A 12,654-nucleotide genomic window follows, 5' to 3' on the forward strand; every position below is an offset into this window, starting at 1 on the left:
AAAATCAAGATTTTGTGGTAATTTTCTTAATAAATGTATTTTGACGTAGTAACCATTAACTAGAAAATTGCATAAAAATTAAAAACTTTTGCATTTTCAAGAAAATGGAGTTTTATCGACCTGTCCAAAAGTTACGAAGGATAATAGACATCGATACCGAAAGCGATTAACGCTAAAAAGTGATATATTTTAAAAATACCTTCTTCAAACGATATAAGATAATGAATTGACCTACAAATTGGATTGTTAACGAACTCATGCAACCCCGAAATCAAACGAAGGCACATGCTCAACAGCAGATAAAACAAAGATTCCAGTTCCGCCCTAAATCCTCCAGTCTCCGTTTTTTTAGTACGAAATTATATTATATAAACCAGAACGAAGCATAGAAAAATCACTTCCATCAGAACTTAATTTCCGTTTGGAACTTCCATTATATTTTATCACTAAAATTTTATCCGAAACACGAATTCAGCTGAGATTTCGCTGAATTCGAGTTACATCGAGAAATCAATAAAGACAACCACTACAGCATCCAAAGAAGCAGCTGATTTAACTTCTGTCATGATTGTCCAGCCAAAAAGACACATTAAATCTCACTATATCTTTAAATTTTTATTGAGGATTTGATGATTAATGTTATTTCGCCATTTCTCAAATGCTTATATAATTTTTTTAGTCAATTATTTCGAAACTTTGAATATGTTGAGTTTGGACTTTATATTCGCAGCTCCTCATGCGTAATTATAAATATTTTATATTATCATATGCAGCTTATATGTAATACAAATATAAATCGGAATTAAAATTATAGAGTGATTCTGATCTCGCAAACACTATGATTTATATGGAATCTCAGGTATTTCATGTATTAGCCACTACTGATTTTTTGTGCAATATCAGTAATTCTGATCTCTCGGATAGAACAGAAATTTAAATGATCTCACTGCTATTTATATTGTGCTAGTCTATAGATACGTTTGAATGTTGTATGGTATAGTCATTGAATATACCACTGGTCTATCGTAATTATATAATAGACTATTATATATAACAATATACATTTAGCGAGTAGATGGTTAACGGTTGGCATTGAAACACAGACTAGCTGCTGATTTATTGAACGTTATAAATAATCACATGTTATGAAATGATTGAATGTTACGGCAAACGTCCTCCCGCTACGTCGCCAAACCATGTTTTTCCACCGCCACAGTGTTGCTAGAGAACCGCCTAGATCCAATGTAGCCAACTTAAATCAGTTACGTGTATTTTTAACTGTAATGGTTGGACAATTTTGTACCCAAAAATGTAATCAAGTCTAATTGCAACGAAATAATACGACTATAAAAAATATATATAAATACTATTCAAAAAATACATATACTAGCAAAATACTTACAATAACAAAAATATATTTTATATATTATTTTAAAAAAAAATATTTTTTGTAGCGATATTAATATCATTTTTTTATCTTTATTAATATCACTACAATTTGTTGAGCCTAAAGTTCAACTTAAAATGAATTCTATGTATATTATCAGTTTCTTATAATTATTATAAAAATATAATTAAAAATTATTCTCGGGTATTTTTACAGATCAATGATAAATTTTAATCACCAAAAATAAAATTGCAATAATGTTTTTGTAATTTTCAATATTAATCAATTAATCGAATTAGATTTTATCATTAAAATTTGCGTTAAATCCAACAAATCCCGATGACACTTGATTCAAAAGATTTATTAAGTCGATTGAAAAGTTTAGAAATAGAAGAAAAAGTTTAGAAAAATCGATTGTAATGGTTTAGAAATTAAAGAATAAAAAATTTGCCAAAATATAATTGGATTACGAAAATATGTTAACGAAAAGACAAGGACAACTAATAAATCGAGTACATTAATAAATTTAGGTTTAATAGTAAAATAGGCTGTTTCGTTTTTAATTATATAGGAAGGCTATTTTTTTCTAAACAAACGATATCTGATATTTTTTATCAGCATAATGGTTGTAAATTATAAATCAATCAACTCAAATGTAATTTTCACGCATTGCCAGCTTAAAATATTACTATTTAATTCAAACGTTTTGAACAAATACTCGTAATAAATAAAAAAATATCCACGTTTGGCAATTGGAAATAGTAATATGGAAACAATGGCTCATTAATCAATTATTTGCAATCAAATCGCACCGCTCATGAAGTTATTATTTATTATTTACATAAATCAAACGAAATAACCAAATGATATTGTACATACATATAACGTATAATAGGGCGGAATCGCATATGTATATTCAAGTTTATGTAAGAGCAAATCTGTATAAAATCTCGTACAACCCTTAAATTCACCTGAATGCGCCGGAAAAATCTGCATAATGTATATAAATTTTCGACGAAAATCTCCAAAGTCGCGGTCTGCAGCCGAAGGCCTATATAATATGGGGGCTAAAGCGCTTAAGTCAATTTTTATGCGAAATTTTCGAGCGCTACGTTATTATGAAACGCTGAAAAACGGCGTCTGATATTTTATATAGATATATCCATGAAAATTTTATGGCGTTTAAGTGTCTATAAAGTAAAGGGCGTATGAAAAAAGCTCATATTTATCATTATTACAGCGCATCCGCACGAGGCGATCTCGTGAAAATAGCCTGGAGCGAAATCCCGAAATAGATATTCATCCCTCTTCGGAGTATAGATTTTTACCGTGGAGGCAATAAGCGAAAAAATTGAACGATGATATACTTTCATGTATTGCTATTGGAAACAATTCTAATAATTTGTATACTTCTCTAGACAAGAACTTACCGCTAGTAATATAAATAAATGATTTTAGAGATTTGTTATTTTGTATGATTTCCCGTGATATTTATATGGCAGTGTTTTTTAAAATATTTTTTTAAGTATAGTATAGAAATGTGCGTTGTATATTATTTTTGTCGCTTAATTTTTAATTACTAAGAACTCAAAAGAAGTATACAAAAAACTAGTTTTATCCGACTAATAAGTTGCTTAATATTTCGTTTTTTGTAGGGTTTTTAAAAGCTCTTAGGAAGATTTAAATATTATTTTATATAAATTTTGTCATCAGACTATTTAATTTCACTAAAAACATTAATATCATTAAGCACTTTTTTATATATAAAGATCCCAGGTCAACCGTCATTTTATCAAAAATTATATACAAGTTAAATAGAAGCATTTATAAGCTTACATGTATTGTACTTAAAAGTTATTTATTTCGAAGAAAAAAAAATTTTTCCAAAAAATCAGTTTTCTGAAAATCGTGACTGCAGAAAACGCTGCTTAAGAGTTTAGTATATTATTTTAAATTATAATGAATGTATTTCTTTTTAAAAATTATTTTGGATTATTGAAATTCACCCTAGTCGCAGCTATTTATAGAACTATGAAGTTTTACAATAAACCTAGAAACTAATAAGAATAAATAAAATAAAATGTACTATTAATAAAAACACAACTAACAACACTATTAATAAAACCTTCCTAGCTACATGGAATCATCTAGTAATTATGGTTACCGACTTTTCCTGAGACACATGGCTCAAAAATAGGCTTACCATAATTATTAAGCTCTTCAGTTAAAAATGAAAAGGTCTCAAATGTTTTCGTCATAATTGTTTGGTGGGAGTAAAAGAAAAGCATTACGGAAATTTTTATTATGCAAAAGCTAAACATTTTTTTGCGTAAAAATGTCCGTTGAGAAGGCCATTTCAGTATTTTTCTCTGAAATTCTGAGACAATTTGAAACTCAACCAGGATCAGGGACGGCGATTTCAACTCCGGGACAATCCCGGTCAATCTGGGACTGTTGGCAACCCTATAATTGATTCCCAGACTTCAGTCTGATTTGTGACTATACTTATTCGTTGATGTAACAATAAATAAATATAAATAAGGTATATGTATGTAACTAAATAATACATATATTAATAAACTATTTACTTGAGAGTGGTTCCAATTTTTCATCACAATATTAATCTCAAACTCTACATTTACATATTTAATATTTTTATCTAAGTAATAATAGATGGCGCTAGTGGTATACGATATTCGCAAACGAAAAGGATACTGTGTAATTTATAAACCGATAGACATACAGTTACAATCGTCGCCCCTCGACCAGTTGGTTACGGTGGAAGCGATGTATATGTTTAAGGCTCAATACCCGAGTTGAAACGCACCTGTATACGTCGTATGATTATTAATTTTTGTTGCGTAGGGTGTTCCCTGCTCCTGCTTCGTATGTTAACACTTATATAAATCACAAATATTTGGTCTATCGTTCAAGTCCAAACCTCAAAGGCGAAAGAAGGGGGTAGATTGGATTGTTTACGTGGGGTAATCGTACGAAAATTATCCACTTCCTGAAAAAACAATAATCGATCACTGTTTTCTATGACGATATATGTTAAGTGTATATCAGTGATTTTAATGTATTGCTGGTTTTAAGTCAATAATTAACCACTATTTAAATAAAAACAATTATTTAATATTACCCGACGAGATAATTTTAAAGCGTTGATTTTCCTTTCTCCCCATCTTAATTTCCATCTTTCGTCTTGTAATTGTTTAGGGGTAGCTATACGGGCCGGCTCATTTTTCCCGTGAATTATGATGATTGTTATTTAAGGCAAAAGTGTCCCCTTCCTGTGCTTGCCGGCCGGAAGACTTTCTCTCGTAAAGCAACTCTTCGCCAGTGGCGTAGTTTCGTAGCCCAAACGACCACCGTTTAGCTTTAGCACACAACCCCTGCTCTAACAAAGGCCGAGTCATATTTTTCAATTATTACGACGGCTCTCGACTGCGGATGCAGTAATTAAAACGAGCCGGATAATATAATACACCTAGAGGTGGCGAACGAGGTAAAAAACACAAATTCACGAGAGTTTGCCTTAATTCGCTGTATTTACAATATATTTTTTATTTTTGTTTTATATTTTTGTAAAGCATCATATTTCTTATAAGCCATTTTTTAAATATACAAAATATAAAGAAAATGACGCAATGAAAATTTTACTCATATATTTCCCTAAAGGAAAATCTAGGGTGTTTTGCTAATAAACTAATATTTTTAGAAATAAAATGGCAAAGTTCAATGGTGGTAATGTTTAACATAAAATATTATATTTAAATGATATTTTGATGGTAAATTTAATTTATAAATTAAAATATAATTTATTAGTAGGCTTACGTTTTCTATGCTTAATTCCACTGTCAGATAAATAAGAATCACATTTTAATTTAATTAGCAATCTACAACTATTTACACTTTAGTAGTTTTCGCTGGTATTAAAACAGTTATCACTATTTACTTATTTTCTTTTCATTTTTGTCTGATATTCTACATTCAGGTGATGTTGAATACGTAGAGAAGAAAAGAATTTAATACAATGAACCATCTATTAAATTATTGCACTTATTTCCATCAGATTCTGATGAATCTCACCCTTCAAGAACAGATTACTAACAAATTCAAGTCAACACAGATAAAAACTAAATTTTCGGTGTTGGAACATATAGTGAATTTAAAACGCGAACATGGCCTCACAATGCCATAACAGCTATAATATAAAAATAAATCACGCTTTGATTTATTTATAGATATAAAAACGCCATAAGTGAGATTTATATATACAATAAATCCAGTATTTCAAAAAACCGATACATACTAGAATTTTAACAAAAACAATTTTAAGGATTTGTTTGGGGTTTACTACGAATTTATTTATTAAAATAAATTAGCAGTATTACTAAGTATAATTAACATTTTTTTTTATATAATTTATTTTGAAAAAGAACATAAAATTATCTTCAAAAAATAACCTTATCTTGGTTTATTTCTAAAGTTTTTTTAAGAAATTACTATAGCATCAATCAGGAAAGCATCAATTGTGAATTATGAATATGTAGTAGAACTTTTTAATGAAAAAGAAAGACCTGCACAATTCGAGTTTTCACAAGAAGACCCCGTTCCATAAATTGTGAAATCTGAAGTTTAAAATGCGATAAAGCAATTGAAAACTGGTAAAGTACTTGAACCTGATAAAATCTTTTTGGAAGATATTTTATAAGATATTATAAATCTGGATATTCTTGAAAATTATATCAATCGTATTTACTATAGAGAAATAATTCCTACAAAGTAGCTGATTTTTTTTATTAAATCTTCCGTTGCAACCTAACAGGCGTAAGCTCAATGCGTTACAATGGGGTAAATCTGTACCAACTGAGTAAGTCAATCAGATATAATGAATACCTACGAGTAAGTATTAACCACCAGACTGAAAGTCTGAGAATCGGTGACATCTATATTAATTATTAAAAACTATTTGGTGTAATATAATAGATGTCACTGCAGCTGGGGCTTTTTTCGATAAATTATACCCATAATTCTTAATTATTAGTCCAGCTTCCTATAAACTACGCTATTCCGGCCCTAGTATTATATTACCACAATAGACGCCAGAGGTATAAAATTCACGTAAAAACATTATTATTATGATTACAACTGTTGCACGCTCCACTACATCCGATTGTCTAAAACAAAAACGATTAATAGATCTCCTTCCTTCGGATTTGAAAAATATAAGCGCGGTCATCAGCAATAGAAGGACAATAAATTACTATTCCTTAGAAACTGGGCTATTTGCATTTTATAACCTGAGCCAATGAAAATGAACAGCCCAATCATTATAAATAACTAAATTGTCATCAACTCTTATAACGTATATTTGAAATAAATCTTACGTATCCAAGCACAAATCGTATCTCGTTTATGTAGGTTAAATCTAGTGGTATGAGAATGTTAATGCAAAACAATTAATCTATTGTAACCTGAAACGGCTTTATTTCATTTATCGACTCGCTTGTATAAAAAACATTGACCTTTATATTATTAATACAAAAAATAGCAATAAATCTATTTAACTTATTTGACAGTGATATTAAGCAACCATTCCGTGGGTGAAAATAAATAAAAAAATATTTTGAAATGTTACAATATTAATAAAACGACATTCATTAACGTCTGTTTAATAAAATGTAGGTTAATCCGCAAATAATAACACAGAGGTCATAATGATCTGGTCGGATTAGAGAGAGGGAGAGAGACTGGAAGGGCGTCCCGGAGTATTGATAAAACGAGCGCGGTCCGTTGCGGTGCGCTGCAAGACAGGGGTCATTTGGAGGGGTCCCAGCCCGGGGGTCCCCGGGGGTCGTTAGGTGACAGGTGACACCGGCCCTGGCCTCCGGGGAAATTACATTAAACGGCTGGCGGGCTTTGGCGCTGTTTTTATATTGTAATTATTGGGTCGAAAAGGGAGCCCTTTGAAACGGGGCGCCTCCGGCCCGCGCACGCACGCCCGATTGTCACAAACGAATGGACACAAGTGGTCGCCATATTGGATTTACTCTTGACCGACGCACGGTTAATGTATTCATCGTCGATTAAGCGGCCGGGGAGCGTTGTCAAATTGTGGCTCGTGGTTATGAATTCCTAATTGTCGGTACTTAACAATGGGAGAGCCTTGAATTTTAGACAAGTAAAGCTTTACTGAGAGTTTCTTGAAAAAACTTAGAATGAGGCTTTGATATAAATAATATTCTATTTTTAATGAACTTGTTCTGTGATAGGTTTTTGTGGCCAAAAGAAAAGTTTGACACGGTTCAATATGTTTCGCAATATAATATAATCATTTTGACTATCATTGAAATTCATAAATATTCGTCTATATAGTGCGCAAATTTACGCAGTAACGCGGTAACAGTCAAAAATGCACTAGGATTAACCGCATATCTCTCGGACGCGCACATGTAATCTCTTCCAATCGCACAGCTACACAATGTCTAATTTTAATCATTAAATTTAAAAATAGATTTTTTTAAATCAAAACGAAGCAAAAATAATATATAAAACCAAAAAGTTGAGGGTCTGGTATTCACACACTCGCTATCTATATATAAAAAAAAAAACTAAAAATATCGTCCACCTAGTCTGTTGCTTTAGACCAAAAGTGGACAGTAAGCACAATATATGCTTTAAAAATAATAATAATTTTGAGACCTTTGTCTATTTATATTAAAAAATATTTTTAATTATATTTTTTTTAAAGTAAATAGATATAAAATACGTTTTTTAGCATTTATATGGTTTGATCGACTTAACCTCAATCTTCATACGTACTAAGTATATATTACATGCTTATATGCAATTCAAGTAATTATATTCAGGTAAATCTAACGTACATGTGCATGAAATCGGAAGCAATGATAATGTTTATGTATTGTAAAAGGAAAAACTCACTTTTCGCCTCGGAGCCCGTTGACAAACTCAAAATTTGAAGATTTCAACACGAAGATTGTTTTTGATTGTTCACACAGTTTAGTCAATGTATTCTTCTAATCCTCACACACATTATGTATATATTTAATTTTCATAGTTATAACACACCTAGTTTATTTATAATACAATCCGAATATATATAGCTAAATCGAACAACGCACATGATAAAATAATGAAAATTATTGTCGCGTAGCAAAATTATTTAAAACTGTCGGCCATCTTGTTTTATATTTGAATGCTTATTTTTCATTGGTCGAAACAACAGAATTCATTACCAGTGGCTCGGAAATCAATCGATCAAACTAAATTTTTATTTTTATTATTATAATTAAATATATTTCCTTTGTTTATGTGTATTATTATATACACCGTTCAAACAAAGCGATACGATTTACAGAGTAGAAAATTAAGAATAGAAGTGACAGCTTCTTTAAAAACTAAACCGCACAATGTGGACATTTACGAGATTCGTTTCAAAGGTTAGTGTACCGATATTTTATGTAATGTATGTATTACAATTAAAGTGTTAAATTTTGATAAAATATACAATTACTAGATAAATTATATACAATGGGTTTTAGTTAAAGCTTACAGTGCTACATTTCATGTATATTTTCCCTAGATAATGTATGTTTTAATTAGTGGGTGTGTGAAACTGCGAAATGAGCTAGTTATATCGTCGACGAACAAGATTTGACAGACGAGCGTGTTTGACAACCAACCTAAAAGCGAGTGATATGACAATTTACCCTTTCACTCATTAATATTTTTATATACATTGTCCATAATGCGACAAATAATTCACATGTCCGTCCAATAAAGGTTGTAGAGCCAATAAATAAAAAATAGCGTTAGACAGGTTAGGTACGAGCGAGCGTTGGTCAGAACAGTGAACGCATTATGAACTCTGCAACGAATCTAATTAAAAAGAGGATTATATAAATTGGCAACAAGATTTAACTTACATACATAAATGGTTTAAAATACCAAACAAATATATAATTTTATATTAAAAATGTTATATTCAATATAAATAATTTTGCAAAATTATATATTTTTTCTTTTTAGATTTTTCCAAAATATAAATGACAAAATAATGTTTAAAATGATTTTTTAATTTTAATACATGTAATGAAAAATATAATTATGATTTTTTTCATATTTTATATCTCGTCTAGGGCGTTTTTTTATATTGCATCTCCTGTATAAATGTGGTGAACATTTTGATTACTTTGACAAACATGATAGCATACAATAACTACTTAGGTAGACATTATGTGTACTGTAACTGAAGTGATTTAACAGTGAATATCTTGACTAATTAATGTATGTATTATCGAAATTTACACAACATGTCCGTAACATACATAAAACTTACATATTATGACCTCTTACCTACATATTATGACCTTTAGGAAATCAACTATTGATTTGAACGTTTATTTCTTTGTTATTAAAAGCACTAAAAGTATTTTTGTACGTAAAATAATTCGTAGGTTTTGGACGTTTTCTAATAATAATGTTGAGTGTATTCAGTATTTTAAACACATTTTCTTAACATTAAATAAATATGTATTTCTGGTGAAATTAAATTGCTATAACTTAAAGATAAATACTAGTATTTAGATTACATAATATATAAGTAAAACAATATTCGCGTTAATATGAATTGTGTATTTCTTAACAGCCAGAGTTGAGTAATATCTACATTTTGAATTCCTCAGTTTAACGAATAAGACACCCGTCCGCCTATATAATTATTTTATATTTTGTTTATTAATTGAAAATTATCAATAGTTACACTTTAATCAGTTACGAGCGGGAGACGAGGACGAAACATTTTTGTACCACAGTGTTAGGATTTTGTTCATTTATATGAATTAAATCCTAACATTAATCTTAATGTCGTATATCCATATATTGTAAATATTTACTATCTATAGCAGGAATCTACTTTAGCACTGAAACATGTTCAACGATTTTTATAAACTAATACAAAGTCAAGTTACATACTTTATTTTATTTCTTTAAATTTATCCTTGATTGTTTTACTTTCAAGGCAACAAAAACAAAAACCACACGAAACAGTCACTTTTAAAATTATTTTATAACAGAAAGTGAATATTTAAAAAAAATATTCAAAAATGGAATTACGAGATTAACATTTTGGTTGTTATTTTGTTTGATTTGATGAACAATTTAATAATGTTTTGAAATTTTTGGAAGGTCTAAACTCGGACTGAATCATCGTGATACTGATTGATGACTGGACTGATCTTCATTTCTTTTAATCTTCCACTGCAACCTGACAGTCGTAAGCCCAATACATTACAACGGGATACATCTGCACCAACTGGGTAAGTTAATCAAACATACTGAACACCTACAAGTAAATATTAGGAACTAGTTTAAAAATCTGGGAATCAGTGATATCTATATTATTAATAATAAATTATTATGTCTAATATAATTTATAATTAATTAATGTTACTTTGAAGCTGGACAATCAATTAAAATTAAGAGGCGTCATTGAAAAATGCCGTACATTATATTATAGTAAAACAGTCTTATTTTATTAAATGGATATCATAAATGTATATATATATAAAACTGTAGCTTTAGTAAAATTATACCCGCCTACGGACTTCTTTTAAGTTTGTGGAATTACTTGATCTATTTTTCTGCATAGTTTTGTGGCATGGAATTCCATAGTTGACAAAAACAATAATAGTTTATGTATTCACCTGATTTTTAGAAATGATCTGAGATTTAGATATATCCCGTATTTCTTCATTGACAAATCAACAATAGGTACATAATTCGCTGTTTAATTGAATCAGATGTCTGTATTAAAATTCGTTTAACATTATTTTGTGTCATAATATTTATTTTTGTTAATTGATGCATTATTGTAATACAAGTGCGCGTAGAAAAATTACACTAAGCGTTTGTGTTTAATGAATAACACCGGCGAGCTTTTTAAAGTCGTACTCGATTGCGCTTCGGAAGTTGTTTTCTTGTCGACAGTTTAATTTTGAGTGCATAGTATATAGTTATTTTGTGATATACCAATTTATTATGGACATTACAAATTTTTATTAATCACGTGTATTAGACTTGCAATTACATTTTTAAATTTTATTCAAAAATGGTTCGCCATCGCTGATCTAATGTCAATGATATATACTAAAAGATACTTGGTACGCAAAGATAAATAAATATGCGCAAAAATAAAATTTCATCGTGAATATACATACTACGGCAAGGGTCCCCTCGTTTCGGGTCCAATCGACGACACGTCAAAGGGAGAAACGCACCCAGGACCTGAATTGAACACATAAGATATCATCGAATCATTTCGGCCCAGTGGGCTCTTACGTATGAACCCCTTATCCCCGTTGTCCGTCGACAACCACCGCGCATACTAAATACCCCTAGACGAGCAGGACGAGTTCATTCTTTTCAAAATCCACATCCACGAGCTCCGGTCAAAGGCAGAGGTCCAAAGGTGTACCGCCCCCCTAATCTATATATAATTTCGTTATTTCCGCTATTCGACGCACGAATGCCGACAGTTTATTGGTGACTTCGATGTTTGGAATCGTATCGTAATCACACCGCCTCCTGGACAAGAGAATCGAAACCACCCTCGGTCAGTTTTCCTTGGCTGTATCAATAAAATCTCGCATTTATTCTCGTCACATCGCGACCTCTGGCTGAAATATGTCGTATGTTTGTCTTCACTTTGTAGATTGAACTACGTTCTCACGTGCGATGCACAGCATCTCATAAATATCATACGGCGCATGTTTTATTAATTCTTTAGGGTTCGATTTATTGTTTTAGACCGGCGGTATAATAGAATAAATAATATAAACAATATTAACACTGAATGAGCAGGATTAAGCTTGAATGGGTTTCTGTTCAAGGGATTATAATAAAACACATTAATAATACAAAAGGACGAACAAACCGTTAGTGGAAGTCGGTTTCAGATAAATGTAATTTAATTCAACTTATAGCAGCTGCTGCTCTTATGTTTCAAGATTGAAGCTAAATTTAAATTTGCAATATACTTTGTTTTAACACTTCCGACAATAAACGTCCGCATGCAATATTGATGATCTTTAGTTTTATCTGTGTCTTCGGAATTTGTTAAGTGTGAATTTTATAGTTTTTTTTACGACAGTAGAATTCCGACTTGAATCATTGATGTCATCAGTAAAAGTGGTGCGAATAATATATTTGTTTACAAATAAATACGTAATGTTTTATTCAGA

At 30.4% G+C, this 12,654-nt stretch overlaps 1 protein-coding gene across 2 annotated transcripts in view; it reads left to right on the top strand.

Moving 5' to 3' along the window:
- Positions 1-12,654, top strand: part of LOC148227338 (estradiol 17-beta-dehydrogenase 11-like) — a 243,294-nt gene that overhangs the window by 200,389 nt on the left and 30,251 nt on the right. Inside the window, exon 2 of one of the 2 annotated variants that reach the window (XM_088202449.1) lies at positions 10,687-10,731. In XM_088202449.1, the coding sequence (XP_088058575.1) occupies positions 10,687-10,731 (45 nt within the window). Of the gene's footprint in view, positions 1-10,621; positions 10,732-12,654 lie in introns of those variants that run through there. The other variant, XM_088202447.1, reaches the window with a different exon arrangement.

The sequence above is a fragment of the Plectrocnemia conspersa genome, unplaced genomic scaffold, assembly GCF_051122295.1.
Source record: "Plectrocnemia conspersa isolate PC_06_02 unplaced genomic scaffold, ASM5112229v1 ptg000013l, whole genome shotgun sequence".
Taxonomy (NCBI): domain Eukaryota; kingdom Metazoa; phylum Arthropoda; class Insecta; order Trichoptera; family Polycentropodidae; genus Plectrocnemia; species Plectrocnemia conspersa.